The sequence below is a fragment of the Notolabrus celidotus genome, chromosome 13, assembly GCF_009762535.1.
Source record: "Notolabrus celidotus isolate fNotCel1 chromosome 13, fNotCel1.pri, whole genome shotgun sequence".
NCBI classification, from domain to species: Eukaryota; Metazoa; Chordata; class Actinopteri; order Labriformes; family Labridae; genus Notolabrus; species Notolabrus celidotus.
Genome location: NC_048284.1, coordinates 20,381,754 through 20,408,719, shown reverse-complemented (window position 1 = coordinate 20,408,719; position 26,966 = coordinate 20,381,754). Strand labels below are relative to the sequence as shown.

The window sequence follows — 26,966 nt, the reverse complement described above, 5'->3', positions numbered from 1 at the left end:
TCTATTTAGTCACAAGTATTCAGGATTTGGAACCAAAAGTTTTTAATTTTAAGATTTTGTTTCAGTCATCTCAAACAGCTCAAAATAAAACTGTTGTTGCAAAGTCATAGAACAATGCTACAATCTGAAAATGGTACAGTTTTCTTTTTATGTGTTGACATGTTTCTTTATACAGTGACTTCACACCAAAGCAATACATGCAGAAAACTGCACATGGCAGCATGTTTATCCTACAATCGTAACACTGGTACAACACCACCATCTTTAAAGAAATGACAGTTCATAAGTATTCCACCCTGATGCAAAGCAGAGTCAGTTTTAAGGGCTTACAGGTTGATCATAATAAAATAACATTTAATTAAGACCTATAAATCGCACCCATCACATTAACAAAAAAAAAAAGCTGAAAACTGCAGCACCACTGCTACAAAAACACAAATGTGAGACATTGGTCGTTTGTAAGGCAGAAAACATCGTCACAATTAGAGACATCATCATCTGTCTCTCACAAAAACACTCAAATGTACAATACGTAGAGAAAATGATGTCATCCAAAATACAGTTTTAAAAGGCAGCTGGATAAGATAATGAAGTTAATTCGAGGAAAACACATGAGACGGTAAAAGTACATCTTGAATTATGCACATGAGTGCTTGATTTTCATGGGAGGCACAACCAACAGAAGGTATTATGTGTAAATACATGTATCACCATTTTTATCCAAGAACTCTGTGTGACATTTGATGGATTTACAAGAGGTAAAAATCAGCATTTCAGTTTGAAGTCCTGCAGACGCACTCTCAAGTATTTTTGTGTAGTCCACAATTCTCCATTAGTGTTAAGTAAAAGGCTTTTAATACGGTTAGAAATCTCTCAGGTAGGACAGGCCATGATATCTGCTGGGGTGTCGCAGGAAACCCAAGGCTTTGTTTAGATCCATCCATCCAAGGCAGTTGTGTTAATTAGAACTTTTTGAGTTTTATACACTTGTACACACAAAATCTCCTACCTAGCACATATTCAGACTAAGGCCATACAATATATTTTATAATATTTCGAAAACCCACACATTAATATATACATAATATACACAAACAGTGAACTGAACAACCAATCATCTTTTTTTTATTTGAATGTTGACCTCTACGGAAAAACACAAAAAATACAACCCTAATTCCAAAAGAGTTGGCACGCTGTGTAAAATGATAAAAACAGAATCTGATGGTTTGAAAATCGTTTAATGCCTATATTTAATTGAAATAGCAAAAAAGTGTTTGCTCATTTGAAATTTGAAAAAGTTGGGATGGGGTGAATTTACCATTTTATTGCATTTCTTCCTCTGTTAACCACACTCTTAACATTTGAGAAATGATGAAACCAGTTTCTGGAGTTTAGAAAGTTAAATGTTGTCTCATTCTTGCCTGATATAGGATTTCAGCTGCTCAACAGTTCAGGGTCCTCTTTGTGTGTCATTATAGGGCAAAGATTTCAATGGGTCACAATTCTTGAGTTGAAGCAGTCAAGTTTAGCACCCGGACCCCTCTACTACAGAGCCGTGCTGTTGTAATACATACAAATTGTAGTTTGGAGTCTTCTTGCTGTATTATGTAAGATCATCCCTGAAAAAGGCATCGTCTGAATGAACAGGTTGATCCCAAACCAGGGTATATTGTTCAGCATTAATAGTGCCTTCCCAGAAGATCATCCCTATACCATCAGGTATGCTAGCTTTTGAACTGTGTGCTCATAACAAGCTCGGTGGTCCCTCTCCTCAGAGTGAAGGATGCTGCTCCCATAAGTCCAGAAAGAATGTTGAATTTTGATTCGTCAGACCAAGGGAGAATTTTCCACTTTGCCCCAATCAATCTTAAATGGGCTCAGGCCCAGATAAATCCCAGACATTCCTGGATCATGTTTACATACAGTTCCCTCTGTGCATGGTACAGTTTTAACCTGCATTTGTGGATTCAGTGACAAACTGTGCTCAAAGACAATATTTTTTGGAATTGAATTTGAGTCCATGCTGTGATGTTCACTACAGAGTCATGTCTGTTTGTAATGCAGTACTACATGAAGGTCTGAAGATCACTGTCATCCACGACTAGTTTTCAGCCTTGTCCCTTTTCTACAGAGATTTTGACACATTATCTGAATCTTTTACTGCTATTATGAACTGCAGTAGGTGAAATTATCAGATTTGTTGCAATTTTTGACAACAAGATTATATTGGAATTGTTGCTCTATGTCCTCAACCAGTCTCTCACAGAGTGGTGGACCTCTTTCCATCTTTACTTCTGAGAGACTCAGCCTCTCTGGAGTGCCCTCAGTCATGTTACTAACCTGTTGCAAATGAATGTCATTAGTTGGGATATGTTCTTCCAGTTGTTTCATTTTTAGTATTATACAACTTTTATTATACAAGTTTTTTTCCACCCTGTCCCTCCCAACTGTTTTGAAATGTGTTGCTGACGTGCGTCTCAAACTTCACTGTAAGTTAATCTCCGTTATAATGTGACAGACACTGTGGTGTTTCTGCGTCTCTCTGCTTAGGAACTGTCAATTAGATAATAACGTGTAATGTCCCTTTGACACTGATTTACACATTTAAGAGGTGTGAAACTTCTAATCAAATTGTTATCAGGAGGCATGAGTCACTCTCATTACAGCCTTGTAAAACTGGGATGACAGACATCTTGTGCCCAGCAGTGAAACATTGCCAGTTTATATGACTTCCTGTCACTGTAAAATATTGCCAAAAAGACTAAAATGCTGCATCTGTAGTAACCACAAGCTAATGAATGATTTGAAAATACTTCTCTTGTAATCATTTAAAATACTGAACAGTTTGCATCAGAGATATTTATGGTAGCAATACATGCTTCAGATGTTTGGTCGACAGTTATTTCCTTATTATTTGTTGTTTGGTGCTCAGTGATTGTCATTTTATCTATCAGTAGTTGAATTGTATTATATTTGGAGACCTGAAAAGTCTGAGTAGCAATGTGATGTCAGTATCACAACGGAAAGGCCACTTAAGCACACTAGAAGCTAATGCTGAAGTGTTTCTTTTAAAAGAGCCTGCAAGACAATTAAACTCTCCTATAAATCCACAGAAGGTGTCTTCAGACCAAAAGCAAACCGATTTCTCTCTGGATGAAATAACAGAAAGATTCAATGGAATGATGCAAATTTGTGGGGGGTGTTGTGAATTTACAATGAGCGACCCAAATGACATGACCCAAAGATTCTTTTTTTTATGCAAATTAGCTGATGTTCAAAAATTCAAACTGGCAAATTCACTTTACACTATGTTGCCAAAGACAATTAGCATTCAATTAAAGTTTTCTTCTTCTAATTTTGTCCTAATCACCAGACAAAGCTCTTTACAAATCTGCATCATAATATTTAATTGGCAAAGTTTTGGGATATAGATTGCCATTACATTATAAGAAACTCTGTTTTTCTTTCAGGTTAATCCCGCTAACTAAACAGGGGGAAACCCTATGACTGTTAACAGTGAAACTGAGACTCTGAATTGATGCCCTCAGCTGGAACTGAAGCGCCAGTAACTATTTGTATCAGCCAAATCTCTTTCTTGGGAACTAATGAACCAAGCAACAATGGTGTTTGATTTGAACACCATCTTAGTTATTAATAATTAATGAATAATTGTCCTTGTAAGATTGCATAACTTACATGATGTGAATACTTACTTCGCTTTTGGTCTGAGCATCTTTACACTGATCTAAGCTGCAGCTGCACCATACAGCCCATCAAAGACAGTAACACTGAGGTTAAACAGATTTTTGGAAACTTACTGTCCATTTCCAAGTATGTGTAATGCATCATTGAAGTGAAATGAAACCTTACTGGTGAGTTATCATCATCCTGCAAAATTCTCCTTATTAAATGACAAATAAAGATGGTAATTAATATCTTTGTTTTCTAACACAGTCATACTGACACATATTTCTGTTGTTATCTGATAGTCCATCCTGACATGAAAAAAACATGTAGTCTACAAGGTAACATTTTTACAACTCTTTTTTTTTTTGTCTAATCAATCAAAATATGAACACAAAAAAATCACTGATAATTTTCACTGAACAAAATACCCAACACTTGTTTTTTATATCCATTGTATCACTTGAAACAGCACAGTTTGTCTGTTTTCTGCTGTCCTGTTTCCTCAACGTCAAATATAAAATTGGCTCAGTATCAACCAATCAGACGCCTGCGATCAGAGGATTCCTCAGTCAGCTGGTTTTCTCCATTTGTCCTTCTTTCTCCTCGTGGTTTATAGATTTTCATTTCCCTGCTCCTCTCCGTCCTCCAGTTTGAAAAAACAAACATCTACAGGTCATCACTACGGTAAAGATCACCATTAAACTTGCAGTGTGATCGATCAGAAGAAATGAGAGTGACCTCATTCACACGTCCTGAGGAAGACCCTGGTCTCTGTAGCCTGAGGGAAAGGAGAGATTTGGCGATGAAGAAAGTCTCTATAGTTGGACTTTAGAGGAATTTAGTGAGCTCATAAAATTGCAAAACAGTTATTTGGAACTTTAGACAGTGATTGCTTTTCTCCATGCTATTCATTTAGTGAACTGAAAGTGAGGGGCAACACCGAAAAAGGAGAAAAGCTGCAGCATAGGAACTAATGATGTATCAAGAAGAATCTTTCAAAGCTTTGCCCGGATCCCAGTTTCCCCAGAGTGGCAGATGTGAGCTGATTATTTCGTACAGAGTGGAAACTTTAACTTCATCCAAGATTGAATAGAAACTTCTCTTGTTAACAAGCCAACATCTCTGGAAACAAATGATGACTGCACAACAGGGTCGCAAAGCACACTGTTTTAGGTCTGTTAAGTATCAACAGGGATTTGCCTAGGGCTGGTGTCATCTGATGCAGATGATAGATGGAATTAAACATCAAAGGGAGTCGCTCCAATTGATCTCACAGTCATGTTTGGTGAAAGGAGTTCATACCTGGGCCAAGACTACTTCTTCTGTGTCCTGGTGATTGTTTATAGACTGTTTACAGCATAAGATGAAGTCTGAGTTGAGGCAGGGTAGTCAAGCTTGTAACTGTTTGCCATGAGGCTCATGGCTCACCTCAACTCCACTTCTTTAAGTGCTTTCAACCAGAAGAGCCACTTCATGATAGCCCCACCTCCATCCCCTGGAACTGACTTGGTAGAAAAGGGATAGTCAAGGAACTAAATGGTTCCTGTGGCCAAGTGTTGTCTGCATTTCCATTGTGGCCTGAAGTTCCAGGAAGAGTATGCAAATCAGGTCAGTGACGTATTAAGAAGCAATGAAAGTAATTGCTCTACACCACCAGTCCTGTAGAGGGCAGTTAAAAGAGGACGCCCTAGAAGGCAACAGACAAGCTGGCATCTACAGTTAGCCTGTTAGCATAGAGAGATTAACCTTGTGCTGTTTTGGATTGTGCTTTGTGGCATTGCAGACGGATTCACTGAATCAACACTTGAGACAAGACGAGCTCTAGTAGGAGAGCAGTTTCAAAACGCCTGAAATGCTTGCCTCAAAGCAAGATGGCAGATTTTAAAAGCTGGGGCAAAGATCGACCAGTGTTTTGGCTTAAAGAGCGACCCTGGTAACTAGAAACTCTCAGCCGGATCCATCCCTCCATGTTTCAACAGCTGCTGTACTTAACAACTACTGACGCCTTCAGCTGAAAGTCGCCAGTTTACAGGGTCACACTTCAAACTGTAACACCAGGAGATGACAGACGCAATTATGCTAACAGGCTCAAAGAAGACAAATGTTAAGAGTTGTATGTGATGTTATTGTGGACTACGGGTGAAATAAAAACATTGCAGGTCCTATACCAATCAGACATGTAACCCTGCCCCCTAAAGTTCCTGGACCTTTTGAAAGAACTACCACCTGAGCATGGACTTTTCAGGAGGGGTAGATGAACTCTCTGCTGTTGAAAAGCACAGAGTTCTTCAAAAGGTTCCTAGTTCCTGGGTAAAGTTCCTGCTGTGGAAAAACACCTTATGTCTGTTTCTAGGTTGACCAGACTATGTCCATGGTTTATATCCTCCTTGAAGTTTGAAAGTTAGAATCACGTAAGCTAGTAAGTGAGGAACTGTTTCCAATGTCAAGGATGAACCTCAAAGTTTGAATTCATGAGGGACTTTTTTTTTTTTTATCACACTGAACAATATCATCTCTTCCTGGCCCAGGGATCCTGAGAAAGCTCTGAATAATGTTCTTGAACGTATTTCTAATGCCTGAGAAATGTGCTTATTTATTTGGCTTACTGGATAAAAGAAAGAAACACTTACCATCAGATACTTTGGTTTATGAAGCAGGAGAGCGGAGGGAGGAAAAAAAGAGATGAGATGTTCAGTCAGGGATGAAAACCATGAGCTTCATTGTTTAATACCTTTTAAGTATAATCATACACAATTTAACTCAAGTAATATGAAACAGGCTTTTTAAGCAGATATCTTGTAGCTGCTCAAAAAAGAGAAAACAGGATCATTAATTCAGAACATTACGGGATCAAATGAACCTAAGTACAGGAACACTGCCCTGCTTTGTTGGATCGATAAGCAGAAAACACAAACATGAGTAAAAGAAATGTGAGCTGAGGAAGAGAGGAAGAGAGGGAGACAGGGAGGCGGGCACAGAGTGGGAGGAATAATGTGAAAGAGATAGAGAGAGAGATAGAGAGAGGGAGCATGGCTGGATCTAACAAAAGCAATCATTAGGAGGAGAAAGAAACACAAGAGTGAGGCGAGCAGTGGAAGGAGTATAAGACAACAGTCATTAGATAGAGAAAGAGAAAAGAGGGAGCGGTGGATAGCAAAAAAAAAAGATGGAGAGGTGTTTTTTTAAGATGGGGGGAAATAAACAGATTGAGTACAACACAGGCTCATTAGGAGGGAAGGAGAAAACTGATGAAAACGGTAAAATATCGAAGTGATTCATCGCACAGAGAAAGAGGGAATAACTTATTATGAGCGCAACTCCCAAAGCCGCATGAGCATGTTTTGTGCTGATGAATAGTTGAATAATAAATGATCTTTGAAGCAAACAGATGCATGCTTTTACCCCGAGAGTTTGCCCTCCGTGTTCAGTATAAATATTCATCGCCCTGCTAGCAGTGTGCGCTAACAGGCGCACAGGTTTTAGCAGCAACAGTTGAATGAGGCGTGTGCCCAGAGGCCTGAGACACAGCGGGGAGCAGTGAACAAAAACACAACAGGGGGGCCGTTCACTCCCACACACACAATTACTGCACCTCACACACACACACACACACACGCACACAAACACAGAAACTTGCAGGCATGTGAGTACTAACATTTGGTTGCACACACAGGCAGCAATTACCTCAGTCACAGAGTCACACTCATGTACACACAGGAGACAGCACTGTGGTAATTCAAAGGCTGTGTCTGTGCAATGAGGGAGCAAGGACTGTGAGCGCGCGCGTGCGCGCACGTGTGTGTGTGTGTGTGTGAGCGCGCGCGCGCACGTGCGTGCGTGTGTGTGTGTGTGTGTGTGTGTGTGTGTGTCGGCACTTGTTCATGCATCAGTGCCTGGGGAGAAGATACTACTTTCTGACAGAGAAGGAGGTAAAACTACCCAATCATTGTCTCTGCTCTTTGCATCTACCTCTGTTTCTTTCTCTCTTTCCATATGAACCTTTTTTTTCTTTCAGAGAGATGTAGCATGATTAGGAAAAAATAGTTGTGTAGAGCTGCTTCCATAAAACTTATGTCATATTATACTTGTAATAACACTGTAAACAGTCAACGAAATAGACGGAGTCCTGAGGACATGCTACATTCAAATTCATGTTAGTTTTCCGTGACTACCAACCCCAGCTTTAAAGAGGAGTAAAAACTGTCTTCGTCAGACGCTATATTCAGCTGCGGATTTATAAACACGTAGCTTGCATCCACACTGATTATTTCTAAAAAGGAAATAGAAATGTTGCACATAAATGACATACAAGAGGTTTGTTGATAACAAAAGCAGCTGTTGTAAAATTCAGACTTAACGTCCATGAAGAACACTAAGATTCAATCTGAAAGTGAAATTTAAATATCATTTAAGACAAACCACAAATAGGCCATTGAAAGTTGCAGAAGTTTCACTGACCTATTTCCCACATCTCTACCAGCTTGGCGACTCAGTGTTAGCCCTGACCCACTTTTATCTCTGAAAAACTAATAACTGAGGCCCTGTTTGCACAGAGACGTTTTCAATAGGCAACAGTAAACTATTCTTGGGTTTTGGACATATATTAACTTGGACACATTGTTTTGAGGTTCTGTAGATGCCAACTTCTGAAACAGGGGTTCCAGAGTGAATATTTTTAAAACAAAACCCCGAGCGACATAGGGATCCTCTGAAAGCAGTGACGTCACAGCCACTTTCGGAGATGCTATTTATGCTAACAGTCAAGCCATGAACGAGAAGGAGGATAATTACAATGGCATACTACTCAGCCGTGTTGGTGCCACTGACTCTACTGAGTTTATTAACACTTCTCTAGACAAATTTAAAAGTTTTAGAGCATATTGTCACCATAGTCTTCTTGTTTGTTTGTTTGTTTGTTTGTTTGTTTGTTTGTAGTCGCTGTTGAAGAACAGCTTTATGCAAAAGTATGTTCTTCAGTAGTGCTTCAATTACAAAGTAATACCATGAAATACGGGTCTGGCATGCATCCTCCAGCATTCTCAGTAGTTTTTTGCTGTCATGCAAACACAGATTTTTTTTAAACACGAAGGCAAGCCTTTTTTGGAGTCTTTTTGGGCCGTTTCCATGTAAACAAGGCCTGAGTCTGGATGGAGTATGAGCTCATCCACGTTCCCCATGCCATGTGTGAAAGAGGAAAACAAAGGAAAAGGAGATGAAAGCTAAATCCAAAAGATAGCTGTAGATAAAAGTCAAGACAGAAAGACTGAAAAACAGCTTGACCAGTACTGACTTGCCAGGATGACCATGTCCATTCCCCAGAAGATGCTCATGATCCATCCCACCATGATGACAGCTGTCAGTATCTGAATGAGCGCTGCTGCCACGTTGAGCCAGAACACACAGCAAAGCCCTCGCTCTGAGATCAGATCACTGCGAGCTCCACACAGCACCGTGAACGCTGAGATGAACGTACCTGTGAGACGGAAAGAAGAAACTGAAAACAAAACTACACAGTTCACTGAAACAAAGCTTGTTTTTTGAGCCTTTGTAAAAATATGTTGTTTTCATTATGATAATTATTGTACCACACAGATTTGTGGGCGTATTTGTACTGCTTTCTAAATATAAAATATAAAGCTGAATACGTTTCATGTCACTTTTTTAATATATTTAGTTTTCCATATTCGCTGTGCTCCTGCTTCATGCACGACCATCTGATCACACATATGCTTATATAGATATGTGATATACTCACACACCACATTGCACATAGAGAGAATGTAGTTTGTCAAGTGTGTTTAACACAGCCAAAAGCTAGTGTACTGCATGCACTGCTTTTATACTATAAGTTTGTTCTTTTTGGCTTCTTTGCTTTACACATGCACTTGTCTCCATGATGCATTTGTTCCAGCATGACACAAAGACTTTAGAGGAGTTCTCTGTCTGTTTAATTTCTGATGGAGGACGCCACACAGCAGATACTTAACAGTGAAATAAACCAGAGGAGACATGAGTTCGCCTCAACTATAAACATGACCCAACTGACCTTCACAAGCCGTATTTTTAGATAAATGCTAACATCAGCATGCAAATAACTCACTCACTCAACATGTTGATTGCACTCATCACACTAATGTTTGGCAGGTGGTTTGGCATCTTAATATAGCCTGTTAGCTTTTGCTAATCATCAGCTTTGCAGCTGTTTGGATCACCAGAGATTAATCGCTTGAAAACATAGATGTCTGTTCTGATTTTTTGGCAGTTCATTCAATAAGATACGACGACAGAGGATTAGGGCCACATCAAGGGCTTAAAAATTGATTTCTAAGATTTTTGAGAATAAAGACGTACATTTTAGAGAATGAAGTCATAGGAGAAAGTTGCAGCCAGATACCTGCACTAAAATGAGGAACATGGATTGTTTCGTGAAATTATACTCAACAACTGAGTATACAAACAGTGGTTGCAGAAGCTTTAACAGCCAGCCTATTACCCCACCCTTTCAAAACAGACATGTTTCTTGCACTTGTCCTGATACTTATGGAAATGTGGGGCTGATGTGCAGAAAAATTAGGTATTCAGTTTGTTTTGAAACCTATACTTAAGTTAAACTGGATAAGATTCTCCTTGTTCCTTATTTTAGTTCAGGCGGCTGCAGGCTACTCTTCTGATCTCTCTCTTTGAAATAACATGAAGCCTAACCATTGTCTAAAATTTTTACTTATTACTAAATTCTCATATATTTTTTACTTATAGATAGATAGACTCATAGTATTACATCTTTATACTTGTACATTTTTCAGTTTTAATCATGTAAATCTATGATGAAATGTCATGTTTTTCAACCTGGCCCTTCGTCTTAAAGCTGGGGTTGGTAGACACACTTTTTGGCTATACTGGCTAAAATGATCTTTATGTCCCGATGGCAATCACTACATAATCTGTTCTGAAAAAAGAGCGGGAAAAAAAGCCACTATCTACAGCCTGAGAAAACCTGGGAAAACACCATCCAGTCCCTGCCTTTTGGAGCCAAAATATGAAACCAATCAAATTCCTGTCCGGGTTAGACAGAGTCCTGAGGAAATGCTACATTCAAATTCATGCTAGTTTTCCATGACTACCAACCCAAGCTTTAAGATACTTAAAACCACTTAACTATTATAAAAACTTATGAAAATAGCAGGTAATTTAGCTTCAGGGACCACAAATAAGTTTCCAAAAATGCATGTTAATTCATCCAGTACAGTTGTTGAGAAGATAATTGAAGACTCATAATGCTGTCAGCCACAGCGCTAAGATTGCTTAATAAAGCAGAAATGAAACTCAAAATATGTGATCCTTATTGAGATTATTCACTGATATCAGTAATGATAAATTCAAAAATCCTTGTCCTACTGTGATTACTCATCCAAGATAACAGGTTAACCATTCCTCTAGCAACTTCCTGTTGCCTTTTCTTAATGCCATTGACCAATCAGAGGCTTTATTCTTAGCCTACCACCATCCAAAGGCTCTGTTACAAATCTGTCTCAGTATTGATCTGAAACAGTTATCATATAGTAGGAGAGTAATCACTATATCTCTTATGAATGTTTTTATTTCTGCAGCAGTCAAAATAAGGTAGGTTGGTGTAAATCATACCTAATTAATGACATATTGATTTTTCTTTTTGCTACTTAATCCAGTTTCGTTTCAATGTAAACATTATTCGACGTCCTGTCACAGAAATCAAATAAACAAGTCAAACAGCTTGCTCTGCCAATCGATGTCCCTTAATGGAGCACTTATCCCATTCACTCACAGAGCACTGCTCCGGATGTGTACTGTGTTACACAGAAAGAAGACTCAAAGCATCACAGATTGCAGAGCACCGGTAGAGGAAAAACCTGCTATATAATCATGCATTTTAGGCTGCATCAACCACAGAGAAGGTTAAGAAATCCCATTGGGATTAATGTACAGTAGATACTGGTGTGAATAAAAGCAGGGAAATAGTAGTAATATCTGTTGGTGGTATCTGAACTATCATAGCCACTCACAATAAAATACATCAGAGCAAAGCAGACACAATATGTTGCAGACATCCACCAGCAATGATAAAATATGATGAATAAAATGAAACTACTGAGTTTTAAGTTCTCAACAGGTCGATCACAGCAAGGCAGAGTGGAGACAAGCTACTTGACACAGTCCTCAAAGTGTGGCAGTTTTACAGTGGCCACAGATCTAGGCTTTAGAAAAGAGCTCAAAAGAAGCCGACATTAATACTCTCATTCACAGAGCTGAAAACAAGATTACCTCGGAAGACAATCCTTGTATGCCTGAATGAAATTCAATATCCAGCTTTCTCCTGTCATCTAGAGACCTCACCAGGGTCTGCTCACTGTACCATAATGCATTGTGTGTGTTTGTTGTATTACTGTGTAGTGGATCTACTTCACATAATCAATCACATCCAGTCAGATGTTCCTAGTGAAATCAAAATTATATGTGGCAACCAAGCGGCAACCTATGATCTTAAAATGTAAAGCCAATGTGAAAGTGTTATAAACTGCAGTTCATCAAGCGTCCACTTGAGGCTGGTTGTAGAAACACTGGAAACCACAAACACCCATTCAAATAAGAAGATATTTGCAGCATTGATAAACATGTTTAAAGCCTGGTTCAAAAAACGGTTTAGGTCTGAATAGCTAATTTTTCTATTTGCAAACGCTGTACTGGTGGTGAGTTGTTTTATAACTCGTTATTTTTGAAAATATTGAATTTACGAGTTTTGCCTAAATGAGAGAACAGCTGACTTATCTGACAGGCAGGCACCCTGTAGCTGTTAGCAAAGAGGCTAAAGAGGCTAAAGAGCATGACTCAACTCCACGTCTTTGCGTCACACTAGATCAACGGAAGTTAGGTTGAGTCAGCATTTCCAATAAGGCACCCACTGACTGTAGGCTTCAAAACACCGCTTCAGAAACAGATGGGTGACCTCACTGATACTACGTCCATTGATTATATAGTCTATGGTGGCAACCTACTGTGTCCATTTAAAGAGTCATGCTTGTTGTGGAAACAGCTTGTACTGCTTCTTGTAATGTCTACAAAGTTGTTTCGAGGGGCGGTGACACAACCGCGTTATGCCAAGGAAAGCGACCAATTTAACCAAACAAACAGACTGAAAAAAAAACAGTTAACTTTGTCAGCTGCAGAACATGAGAAACTTCCCCGTGATGGTGTGGAAGTGCAAAAAGAAGATTCTTGGATTCATTGATTTGGACTAGCAACTCCTGCAAGTTGCGGACAACACGTGATTCAATGCCTGGTTGAACACTTAAAGCAGAGTTACAACAAGTAACAACACTGAGCTTCACCACAGATTCCTCAAGCTCTGTAAGTTGTGTTAGAGTGTAAAGTCCTCACTAAACCAAACGTTGAAACTTGTTAGTTGGTAACTTAAGTTGTGTCATTGTTTGGTTGCACCACAGAGACGTAAGGTTAATCTTAACTAGTAGACCGTAACGTCCAAACTAACCAAAACATTGTTGCAGATATGACGTTTACACTTCCAGTATCCAATCAGAGGAAAGCACCAATTTTGATGCATTGTTATCTTTCGTGCCTAATCTTCTCGGAACAGCTGAAACAAACTCTAGTAAGGTGATGACTATAGCCTAAAGCCTTAATCTATGGTGTGTGTATAAGGATGTAATCTGTCAGGGATATCGCGTTGCTGAAGTAATCTAGCTGGGAGAACCCTCTGTATCTCCTCATCCTCCAAATCATCCCACCTTTCAAAACGATGCACCATGGCATCCAGTACTCTCCAGAGGACTCTACACCTACTAGGAGCTAAGTGTAAGAATCAAGATGTAATTTAGGCTTACGTTGGAACTACAGTATCTCAGCTGGTGCATCGCCAAAACGTTAGTAGAGTGAACGTAAATTCTCATTCAGGACAGAGTTTACAAACTAGGCTATGTTTGAACTTGCTGCCAGTTGGTGCACCAGGCTGCTGATGTTTACATGTTAGACCTGGGTTGTATGCTGCTCAGGGGCTGCCAGAGACTACAAACTCCCACAGATCACACACACCAGTGACTCAAAGGAAGGCTTCATAGTGGCACTCTGTATCTTAGGCTGCTTTGAACGTACAATCGGCTCGTGTTCAGACATGTTCAGTATCAAAGCAGAATGCAAGTGATATTGAAAGTCGTCGACAGACTGTGAGGCAGATTGTGATTAAAAATTCCTTCAGTTCTTGTGTAACAATGTTAGAAAAGCCTGATGTTGCCTTGCAAATAGAGACTCCTGTTGTAATCTTCACATGAAGAGAAATAAAGTTATTAATTTAACACTGGTACTGGATTGGTACTATAGATAATAGAATTAGCTAATGTTAAGTCTCTCTCACTGCAGGCTTTTTGTGTCTTTTGCAAATACTCTGCTGAATAGAGGGATTACCGAATGTGACACAAGAGGTGCCTGGTGGGCGATGAGTGCATCATGACTTTAGCCCTCATCTTCCTGCTAGCTCTGTTTCTTGTCACATCAGAGGAATTTGAAGAACAGAGCAAGACGAGGAGGTGGAGGAGGCAGGGACAAAACTGCAAGGCCAACAGCTTGAGCTTGTTTCTTTGGGGCCAAGACAGGCCAGAAGTCAACTCATGAAGGAGCCACATTAAAGTTTTGTCTTTTTTTCTCTGTGTCCTTTCTCTTTTTATAGCCCCTTTTCTGGATAACTATAAATTAGCAAAAGAACAGTTATGTTATTAGGAGTCTGTTTATAGAAACCTGTACATACCAGATATTTACTCTACTTGTCTCATAATCTTTGACAAATCTGATTGTAGGTTATAACTGTTTACTTTCACATGGCCTGCTCTGGCCTTATCTGGAACGAATTCCAAAAAGTCAAACTGTGGCTCAAACTCGATCCAAGAATAGTAAGCAACCCTGGAAACGTAGGGAAAAAAAGAAAAGTAAACTGTACCATGTGGAAGAAAGGAGATGAAACAGATATTTACTTTTCCTTTTCAAGCTTTAGTACGCTGCTCATTTCAAAGCAACTGACAGAAAGAGCAGCAGCGAGCTAAAACTAGATTCAGCCAGAGCCGATATGTTCTGATCAGACAGAGAAATGTTCAGGTCGCTGAGGCCACGCCCACCAGCAGATGCTCTGGCTGCTGGTGGAGCTGCCCACCTCCACACATGAGCCATGATTGACAGGGAGCTGGAGCTGGTGGTGGAATGATAATACATCACCTCCATTTTTTGAATTGGAAACTGGATTCATTCTGGATACTCTGTTTTTGTACATTCAGAAACATTTATCAGGTACTAGCCATGAATATAACATCAGTTGTTCACTATCCACAGATCAAAGACAGCATAAAAAGATGGACAACACAACAGCTACCCCAAAAGTGATGCCAAAAGTTTTAGAGCTCCCCCTGTAGATTGACTGCGTAACAGGTTGAACAGCCTTCCTCCTCTTTTGTAAGAGATGGGAAATGGATCAAACTAGAAAATGAATATACATGTCAATAAACATTTTGTCAAGCATGGTTTCTATCAAAGCAGTTTGTTCGTATCATGCTGGTTACTGTGCACGTGATTCAGTCTGACACTTAAAGCTCCTGTGGGGAGTTTTTATCTCTCTATAAAACAGACCGAATCTAACAGCAAGGCTTCCCTATTTTTAAAGCCTCTGACTGCTGTGAGTGGATGGGTGTCAGAATAGTCAGTTAACAGCAAAGTGAAGGAAAAACCCTCTTTTGTATTTTTCCACAGCATATTTTCATAGATAGTAATACATTTGGTCAGTAAAAGAAAGCAGGGTGAGATTATTTTGTCAGAAAACAGAACTGACACATGTACAGAAGAAGATTAGCAGTGACATTAGAGGTTTCACTTTGTTCCCAAGGGGCGCCAAACATTTACACAAACAGAACTTTCCCCCACAGGCTTTGAAATAGGGGATGTGACTGCTCTGTTTACAAATGTGGCTCCTGCATGAATCTTTACTGGAATAGCTTCAAACCGACACAAGAATCTGTTCTCCTGTTGACTGTCCCAACCTGAGGGGTCATTAATGATTCATGGACAAGTTAAACACGTCCCTTAAATAGTGTATGGGGTGTCACAAATCTGTGGCCTCACCCACCAGATCACTACTGTGCATGCCTTGGCCTCAAAATACATCACCAGTACAACATGCCAGGGCCTGTCACTGCAGTAATTTGTAGGGATGCACCGAAATTAAAATTCTTGGCCGAAACCAAAAATGAGGAAACCAGGGCCAAAAACTGAAAACCAAAACACCGAAAGAAATTATTATTATTATTATTATTATTATTATTATTATTATTATTATTATTATTATTATTATTATTATTATTATTATTATTATTATGCCAATTATCAGTAGGGAGTAGGCCATGCATTTTCTGTTTGTGTTGCACAGGCATTTTCTAGTCCATTTATTAGCAGACACTTGAAGCTAGTTTATATAGCAGTTTGAACACACTGGGTTAAAAGAGCTCAAAGTTATAGACAGAAATGTCACTTATGTTACAACTGTCCCCGGTCTCCCCTACCATTGCATTTATGGCTATGGCTGTGTACTAACCTCACTAAAATCAAGGATCTCATTGAACATATCAGACAATGAGGGTGCATGCCCCTCATCTGGTTCAGAGAGACGAGTCCTTTTTTCTGCTCTCTGTTCTCCTTCTCCAGCGCTGTGCTCTTCTCCGTCACCATGCAGGTTCTCCGCATCCATCCTGGCCTGGATCATTTCTAGTGCGCGCTGTTTTATTCACACATCCAAATAATGATCTTTATAACGCGGATCAAGTACAGTCTCATTGAAGTGCAGAGGATCTGAATAGATCTCAGTGAAACGTGTGCTGACAGACTCTAAGAGTGTACTTTTCATTGTTTTCCCTCCGTGGTCCGTCTCAACCTCTTTGCTTAGAAGACGCTTTAGTGCTGCAATTAAAGGAATAACGGATGCAGACCCCCAGGGGTGCATCTCGCTTGGCTGGAGGTGAAGCTTTCAGCAGAGTGTCTGCCCCCTGGAGGCTGGCTGCAGTATAGGTCAAAAAATCTGTCTCCCCATTCATTTGGGGAGCCTTTTCATTTTCCTTACAATGTGCCTTTGTTTCGTTAGCTGTTGTCTCGTTAGTTTTTGTTAGCTGTTTATTGTTGAGTGGAATATCTAAAAATATAGGAAGGAAATCTTTTAATTTTAAGACTAAACATCCGAAAAGTAAATTAATTCTCTGTTTGAAGCTTTGTTGTTGCTGACCTCTTCAGAGCCTCTCAAGCTGCCCATGATCGATCTGAACAAAGCAAACCATCACAGAACTAGCTCATTGTGCGTGAAAGTGCTCAGTTGGATATTAAATGGAACAGATATACGAGCTGAACAATCCTCCACTGCAACTAAAACGCTTTGATAAATCTTCAATCTTCTCGGTTCCAGGAATCTTCTTTAACAATCCCCCGTGTGTGAAATGCTCTTGGATCCCCTGTATGTAGCGAATGTGGGAAATAATGTGTGTGTGCGCCTGGATATTACCCAGACTGATGACTATAATTACACAGAGAACTCTACAAAGCACCCACTGGTCGTGTGGGAGGTTAATGACAGCGTGTTAGAGTGTAAAAGACAGAAAGAAACAAAGAAAAAGACATAAAGACAGGGAGAGAGAGAAATGGGGGAAAGTAAAGAGAAGTAGAAGTGAAAGAAGAGAGGCAGGGTTACTGACGGGGAGTGTTGGAAAAGTTACAGATAAATATAATCAATTAGATTTCTGTAATGAAAAAAAGTGCTTACTACTCAACAAACCAGATACACTGGGCAAGTTTTGGGATTGTAGGGATATACAGGTTACACACAGCTAGCTTAGCTCCTGCGGACTCCGTGTAACTGTCTTAGGACACCTTGTTATTGCAATGAAGCAACAGGCCTCACACACCCTCACCGACGACTAACACACCACACACAAATTAGACCTGTTTGAAGTTATCCCCATGCAATTTGTGAATCTCTGGCATGGGTTAGGCTTCTTCCTGCATCTTCAGGCCCCAACATCAAGCTAACGTTCCCAGGTTTGAGCTTTTCACCTGAACATACAACCAGTCCTAACTTCCATCTAGTGAGCGGCATCAAAATATAAAGCAGTGGGTATTCCTCTAGTGGTTTCTTGTAGACTTTTGTCTATGTGTGCTGTTGAAGTTAGGTGACATTATGGAAATCACATGATGGGCAGTTTGGGTAGATAAGAATCAGTTAAGTGGTTACATGTAAATCAGTAAGTTAAGCTACACTGGGTCAAGTCCAGGCCTTGGTCCTTTGCTTCATGTCTTACCCCACTTTCTACTCTCCAGCAAGTTTACATCACTTATATCAAATAATATATTACATTAATATTACCTCAATTAGTACCTAAAAGTAGTTTTGGTTGGCCCAGGCTCAATTCCAGCCTGTGGCCCTTTCCTACGTGTCATCCACCCACTCTCTCTCTCAGTTTCCTGATCTATCCATTGTACTATCCTCTCTAAAAAAAAAAAAAAAGGTGTAGAAAGCCACCAAAAAACTTTGACATAAATGTTTGTTTTACTATTTTTGGTGCTTAAAATCAAAAGCATGTTATTGGTTTACTCAGGATATCTATCCAGAGGTTGCCTAATATTGCAAACCTAAATTTGAAAGCCCTGCACATGCAACATAGAGACTAAGATGGCATCTAGCTCGTCATATTTGACACAAGGCGTGAAAACATGTTGATGTACTTCAACTAATTAGACTATCCCCTTTATAATTTGTAGAAGTGCTTTTAATAATAACTTTAACACAGTTACTTGATTTTAAGTTGTAAACCCTTTAAAGTTTGGGTTGGTAGTCAGATTTAGATACACTTTTTGTTATACTAGTTAAAATGATCTTTATGTCCTGATGGCAATCAATACATAATATGTTCTTAAAAAAGAGTGGAAATAGCCGCTATCTACGGCTGGAGTAAACCTGGGAAAACACCAACCAATCCCTGCCTTTGGGAGCCAATTATGAAACCAATCAAATCCAGTCCTGCCGTTCTGCCCATCTCCTGCGCGTACATTTCATGTTTGTTTGTGTTTTGAACTTTCACTATGATAATGTTTTGGTGTTCTCTAACCGCTGAGTGAGACATGAGTTGACGTAGTGCAAATGGATGGAGTCCTGAAGACATGCTAGATTCAAATTCATGCTAGATTTGCGTGACTACCAACCCTAGCTTTAACAACAGTTGCTTCTGTCATATCACTGTGAAGTGTTTACAGCACTATAGACAAGAAAGAAAATAGAGTAGATGGGGTAAGACAGAATCCTGCTGGTTTAAGCCAAATTTGGTTCCAGAATACACAAACACTTTTAGTGATGTATTTAAATCTTCTAATTACATGTTGGTTGTCATCAGGACTCAAATATTTACAGAGATCCTCTATCATGTCTGAACACTGAAGGCTAAAGAAAACACTTCACCAGCTGTTCAGCTCTTTTATTTTTTATTTTGTGTAAACCTGCCAGTCATAAACCAGTGAATCATATTATCTAAATATCAAAGGCTGCTGAATATCAATGTCATACCATTCATATCATAGTGCACTCATATGAGCATCAAGGGATTAGAACTACAGCACTTTGACAAGAAAAAATCACCCGCTGGAAAATATAGCATGTCTGATTGAAACTTCTCCTTAGCTGAAACACAACATGGAGGCGATACAGAGAGATACATTTAACCCGTCTGACATCATACTCGAGTGTTTGCATATCATTGCTTATCATGGTGACTCCTTTTAGCAGCAGCAGATATTAAGTCAGCAACATGGACATGTTTCTGCAATAAACAGGCTCTTCTAAGCTTCAAACAGACAGTCACAATATACACAGCTGATGGAGTGTTGATCAGAGTCAAACTTCAGAGATTGGATGTTAATTTTAAGGCCACTGTGAGAAGATATTTCATGTTAGGTGAAATCCCTTTTCCTCAAAATCCCAACCACCAACTTTTGCCCGACTAGGCCTCAAAAAATAAAAGTCACCAAGCTCACACACTCAGACACCCAGAGGCTACATATCAACATAAAACTGATCCAGTGTCTGCAGTATCACATGTGACTGCTGCCACCCGCACACTCACACACAACAATATTCACTTGAACTCTCAGCCACAACCTTTCTGATCCTCTTCAGGCAAAGATCACAACACAGCTCGAGCAGTGATATATATTTTCCCATATAATGTAATTACATACAGCTGACAGCTCCTATAACATTCATACTGCTGAACATCTTCATTGGGACGCACTAATAGATTTATACTCTGTCTTCATTACATTGTGGAGACAATCTAAGGTTCAGTCGGCGAAACGTCAGGCAGGATTAATGTGAAGTGGACCCAGGAGAGGGAGCTTGTCAGGTTGAATCCACCAACTCTCTGTAGAGCTCTGGGTGTAGTTCTAGGTCACTTAATATGCTGTCAGTGGTGGAAAAAAACACTATTTACTCACACTCTGAGCTTACTGAAAGAAAACTACTTCACAGTGGTATATTTTTTATTTTTGGACTCATTTCTCTGTTTTTTGTTTCTGTTTGGTATGGAGGAGACTGATTCTTACTACCAAAAACACATGAAATACTTGTTTATCATATGAAATATATGCAACAATCATAAATCTTTCAAATGAAGTGAAGGTTGAGTCAACATAAACGTAAGTCTTATAATGATAATAATTAACAATTTTCAGCAATATCCTTTCAAAATGAAGAGTGTCAATGGTCTCGTGTCTGTGCTTGCTAGAGCTAGAAGTTCATTTAGCCTAGCATATAAACTGGAACATGCTAGCTTAGCTTTGAACAAAGCTTCAAAAAAATCTGCTTAAAGGCAACTTCTCTCTTTCAAACAGCGGTTCATCTTTCTGTCCATCCACCTCTGCACTGTACCTCTGTGCTTGCTAACGCTGCTGCTCCCGGCTGTTGTTCACTAAAAACAAACGGGTAACAGCACTTCACTCCCACAAACACAACTTTTCCATCATTTGTGTTTGTGTACAGATTACTCTAAAAAGATATGTGGTTGCTGCCAGGCTTAGGAGGTACTATAAGAAATAATTCAAACTCTTGACAGGGACAGACTGTTCCCCCTTGCTCAGCTACTGTAAGTTGCGCCTGGCTCAGTCCCAAAGCTATAGAGCTAATTTTAGAGTGGTATTCATATGTAAGGGATAATGTATAAGGAGCTGGTGGTTGTGCGAATTGCATTTTCGAGAGAGGCTTGTCTCACCCTGAAGGTGTACGTATAAGTTTTGTGGCCAGTAACTTTAATTATTTCTCAACTCTCGAGACCAGTTTGTCTCAAAAACTAACATTTTTTATAGGGATGCACCAAAATGAAAATTCTTGGCTGAAACTCCCTATTAGTAGGGAGTAGGCCATACATTTTCTGTTTGTGTTGCACAGGCATTTTCTAGGCCATTTATTAGCAGACACTTGAAGCTAGTTTGTATAACAACAGTTTGAACACACTGGGTTAAAAGAGCTCAAAGTTATAGACAGAAATGTCAAAATGTTACAACTGTCCCCGGTCTCCTCTACATTTGCATTTATGGCTCTGACTGTGTACTAACCTCACTAAAATCAAGGATCTCATTGAACATATCAGACAACGAGGTGCAAGCCCCTCATCTGGTCAGAGAGACGAGTCCTTTTTTCTGTGCTCTGTTCTCCTTCTCCAGCGCTGTGCGCTTCTCCGTCTCCAAGCAGGTTCTCCGCATCCATCCTAGCCTGGATCATTTCTAGTGCGCGCTGCTTTATTCACACATCCAAGTAATGATCTTTATAATGCGGATCAAGTACAGTTGGGATGAAGTGCAGAGGATCTGAATAGATCTCAGTGAAACGTGTGCTGACAGACTCTAAGAGTGTACTTTTCATTGTTTTCCCTCCGTGGTCCGTCTCAACCTCTTTGCTTAGAAGACGCTTTAGTGCTGCAATTAAAGGAATAATGGATGCAGACATGTTGGCCATTATCCAGACAAGCGTGTGCTGTCTGTGGTTTTTGCTTGCGTCATCACAACATCCTGTTTCGGCCGTGTTGTTTTGATGAAAAAAGTAATTTGTCCTAAAACCAAAAATGCCCTTTTTGGCCATTTTCGGCCGAAAATTTTTGGTGGCCAGATTTCCGTGCTTCCCTAACTTTTTGCCACAGTGTCAACAGACAGAGGTTAAATATGCCAGACTGCTTTCCACTGTGATACATGTGTGATCTAGTTCCCTTTTGTTGTAGAGAGCTGGTTACAATTGTTAGGAGGATTTGACGAAATGATCTAGATGTGGCATCTTCAGCTGGTCTGTCATGTACACAAGCGAGCATTGGCTGTGTGTCATTGCAAAATTATATTTAAATATGTGCAGGATTTTGATTTGAAGGACTTAAATATTTTCTGCAATCTGTGCAATCATGAAGAAATTCAGGCCTTGAACAGGTACCACTTTGTCCACAGGGGGCGCGAAAGTTCAATACAGGAGCTTTAATATATAAAAAAATCTTTTTAATGTAGCTCTGTCAAGAATCTTTTTTGTGTCCTATCACACAGAGGCCTCCGTAGATTTCAAATTGTCTTGCAAAAAAGTAACTGATTTAATGTCTTTAAAAGTACTAAGATGTATTTACTTTTTGGTAATTGTATGTTTGTCTGTGTGTGTGTGTGTGTGTGTGTGTGTGTGTGTGTGTGTGTGTGTGTGTGTGTGAACGTGCGTGCGTCCGTGCGTGTGCGTGTGTGTGTGTGTGTGTGTGTGTCTGTCTGTCTGTCTGTCTGTCTGTCTGTCTGTCTGTCTGTCTGTGTATTAACACACCTGTGGGTCTACAGGAGATTATGTTGTGCTCTGACTCCTGTCCAAATTCAATTACACGTTTATTTTGTCTGCAGGATGAATAGAACAAGCTGCTGTTTTCATCCATGCTAAATTAGACCCAAATGGCATTGATACACACACTCACACACATGCACACACACACACACACACACACACACACACACACACACACACACACACACACACACACACACACACACACACATGTGCATTCAGTCAGGGTTGTCATGGCAACTAGCGGCAGCTATTCAATAAAATGTCAAGGCATTCAGGGAAAACTGAATACACACTAACACTGTAAGAACACACACAAACGCACATCTCATCGAGGTATTGCCTTGATGCTTTTAGTAGATGCCTGGGACAAATTCAAGGCATCCTGTGACGGACATTTTCAGGCCAAAAAGAGGAAAAAGAATGATGTGGGTCACAGTGTGCGCTGACCTTGTTTTCTCATGTTTTTGACATTTTCAAGCGCACATTGATTTGACATTTACTAGAAAGGCTGCATCACACAGACTGTTGAATGTGTTGAAAAGTAAGCAAAAAAGGAACAACAGGTAAGAGAAAAACACCTGATTTTGCTTCTGTTTAATTCATTTTATTTTTCTTCGTCACGGAAAGCTGCAATTTTAAATATATTTTTTGAACAAATCTGTCAATCGTGTTTCTGTTACCTGTGCTACCGAGCTAATACAAAAAAAACTGCGTTAATCTCCAGAGGCATCTTCTCAGAGGCAGCACAGTCGACATCCCTGTGTCAGTATGATAAGAGCTCATCATACTCAGCATAGGGTGCCAACTGTCTTTGACTTTTTGATGACATTACGCTTCTTACATCTGCACATAGAAGATACTTGAATAGCCCTGCCCAAATATTTGCTGACCTCTGCTGCATTTTACTGTTTCATCCATATAATTTTCATTTTCATATATTGCCATAATCCATCAATAAACTGGTGGACAATCTCCTTCCCTCATTCAACGGAAGAGATTTCACATCTTCAGGGTTTGCCAATACTTTGAACATTTTTTACTGTTGATTGCACTTTTAGATGTGTTCATTAACACTTGCAACTTTGGTGGAAGTACCCTTCTTACCCCTTTGAGTCTTTTCAAAATAAAAGCATATTCTTTTAGAGAAAATCAAAATAGCAAGTCAAGTAACCTAAGGGGCAAAATGAAAGGCAGTTACAGTTTTATGTGGTAATCTGTTTCATAAGCTTGAGCATAAACTGTGTTATTCATACCCTTAGAAATCTTGAGTTGACTGTTTCCTTAAACTAAATTCACAGATAGAAAAATAAATGACTGAAATCTGATAAAGACAGCTTGTTTTGTTCACTTTTCCCTGATATCTCTTTAACGTCTTCTTAAATGTTCGACAAGCTATTGAGTTGACAATTCAGAACTACTTTGTAAAGGTTAACACCTGTTGATGACCTAAATGTGGAGTCCACCCTCAGTAATGATGTCATGACCTGCTGTGATTATGTATCCTCCATTACGCTGATGACGTAAATACCCTTAACAACACTTGTAATACATTTTTAAACCAGATGTCATGATGTCTGTACCTGCTGAGTTACATCCATGCACCACATGTGATGCATGCATAAGCACCTAGCAGACTGGCGCTGTGTTTTTAAACCCTGACGCTCTTATTATAGCACAGGGTGTGAGCGAGGTGTCTCACTCTGTAGCCTTTTTTCCTCACACATGCATACATGACAGCAGAAAAAGAAACACTCATAGGCACACTGAGAAAAAGATGTGTGTTCATTTAATCCCGGTCCTTCCTAGAGTGGAGTAATAAAATAGACAGTTTATTTTCCACTGCCTGTAAACTTTATATTCAACTTTTATGGCCACTCTTCATCCCTCTCTATTATTTATTTAATTTAGCCTTCATGTTTGTTTATCTTATTTGCTGGCATGCTGGCCTGCACCCTTGGCTATGAACTCCCCATGCTTGCGTGCGTCCAGTTTCACTACTGCTCTGTCTCTAGTTTCTCTATATTTAAACTCTGCATGTGAACTCTGTCTCACGTTCTCTGCTCCTCACTTTGTTTATTTGGATTCATCATCTTAATACTGACTTCAAATAAGTTTGAAATACACATGGAAATGGAGTGTGATTTCTGACTTACCAAGTCCAGGTATGAAGGTGTTCAGAAACAGACAGATTACTGCCACAGGGAAAGGCATTGTGGGTATTGCAGCTCGCAGGGGTCCCTTCTTCTCCCTCACCTCCACCACCACTCCTCCGCCCGCCGTAGGAGCCCCCACCATGGTGGCTTTGGCCCCAAGGTTGTCCCCAGTCTTCACAAAGCCTTGCTCTGTTCCTCCTTCTTTATGTGCCATCACTCTTTCTTCCTTGTCCTCCTTTTTATTTATGAGTTTAGATTTCAAACAGCCTTTGATAAGCAGGTAAATTAATCACTAATGATTGGTTATATTCTTTAAGAATTTGATCAAATATTCAGCAGGACATCTCAAGATTTGGTCACAAATTACATGCAGATAATAGCAACATCAAAAATGTGTGCCATTGTGTGTGTTTATCAGTGGTAAATGAAAAAAAAATCAGTATATGTCCAAAGACTTAGAGGATTAAGGTGAAATGTCCTGCAATATTTCCCCTAAAGTCAACTTTGAAAACCTTTCAGGCTGATTCAGGGAATATCCAGCTGCCTTGAGGCTTTTAGCAGCATTAGCCAAATTAAAGTTTTCCTTGGAGAGCAATTATCTTAGATAGTTTTTGAAATTCCTCCTTGCTCAAGTTAAAAAAAAAAAAAACTGGCTCAAGTAAAGCAAGAAATCTGCTCAGAAAAATCTCTTCAAGACTGTTGAATCATGCTGAAAAGTGCCCACACCGTCTTACACCTCAATTTCCATGTCCAGCATGCTCTGAAGGAATGTTAAATCAAACAAATGCTCCTCCTCCTCTCAGTTCTTTATCTTCAAAGACAAAAAATCCTCAAAAGATGCTGCTCCTCTCAATTTCCTCAGAAGTCACTTTCCTTTCTTTCCATCAAATCACACTCAACCCACACTCCTCTCCAAGACAAAGTGCACACCACATCCTCTTCTTTTCTCTACTATGTCTCCCTCTCTCTCTCTCTCTCTCTCTCTCTCTCTCTCTCTCCACCTCTCTCTCTCCACCTCTCGCCCTCCCTCTCCTGACTCCCCATCCTCTCCCTGCATTTAAAGGAACAGCACACCGATGTTTACATGGTGTAATTATGAAATCACATTCAGCAAGCCATTATTCAATCCATTAAGGGATTAATGCACTGAATGACTCAACTTATTCCACTGTCATTCAGAGAATTCTGGTATAGGCTGAAAAAAGAGGAACATGTTTGATATTTTTAAAAAAGGAAAAATATTCCTATTTGTGTGTATGCATTATAGCTCATTATTTATTCAAACTTGAGGAGATAATGGCCTTTCTCTAATTGTTGGTTGTTGCACTTAAAGCTAATTTAGTATTGTAAGGTTTCCAGCTTATCCCTGTGAATACATACAGTATAATCAGATGTAGAGCTCTAAAAACACAATTGGATCATTGACAGTACATAACAATGGACAGCCTACGCCCTCTATGGCTGTACAAAAGTGACGCCAAAAAACCCTGCGATGGGTGCGCTATTGAAGTTTTTAAGCCTTAGTCTTTGCAGAAGGAATCATAGACTGTAAAAAAATGGACAGCATTGCTCGCCTTTTCCCGTTGTACGGTTTTGAAGCCAAAAAACCCTGTTCGAATGTGCAGCCATTGTGCAGCCAGAGTCTGCGCAGTAGAGAATTTCGGTGTTGCCACTGTAATTTCACAGTAATGACATCCGCCCTACAGCGTAGCATCACAAGATCCTATGGAGTTTCTCTCTACGGCAGCTGTCAATCAAAGTAAATCCCGATTTAAAACCCTGTTTTTTAACCTCTGATAACTAACGAAAAAGAAACTTTTCAGAAAAAAGAGGCCTTGAACACAAAACAGTCAAATAATAACTACATATCACCACAGCATACAGATGTGAGAAATGTTTGTACGATGTGTATTTATTTTATTAAAGTGTGACTGCAGCCCCATTCAAATGAATGGGGGAGACAGAGTTTTTGACCTATACTCCAGCTAGCCACCATGGGGAGAAGCTTTTGTGGAAGCCTCACTTCCAGCTGAGCGATCGGACGTCCATTTTTTTTTACAGTCTATGGTAGGAATGAGCTGCTTGCCACAGATGATACACACCAGCGATTTAGAGGTCTCGACCCCGCTGCCTAACCAAAACTATTTCTAATCACCCGGCTGTCTTTAATCCTTGATCCTGAATGCTCAAAACCCTGTTACAATGGACATTTG

At 39.7% G+C, this 26,966-nt stretch overlaps 1 protein-coding gene across 1 annotated transcript; it reads right to left on the bottom strand.

Annotated features, from left to right (window-relative positions):
• Positions 1 to 18: 18 nt before the first annotated feature.
• On the bottom strand, positions 19 to 25,690 carry stum (stum, mechanosensory transduction mediator homolog). The gene is made up of 4 exons (XM_034700224.1): positions 24,754 to 25,690; positions 8,978 to 9,160; positions 6,318 to 6,326; positions 19 to 4,465 (listed from the first exon to the last, which is right to left on the bottom strand). The coding sequence occupies exons 1-4, from the start codon at positions 24,965 to 24,967 to the stop codon at positions 4,431 to 4,433; spliced, it is 441 nt and encodes a 146-aa protein (XP_034556115.1). The 5' UTR covers positions 24,968 to 25,690; the 3' UTR covers positions 19 to 4,430.
• Positions 25,691 to 26,966: the final 1,276 nt, after the last annotated feature.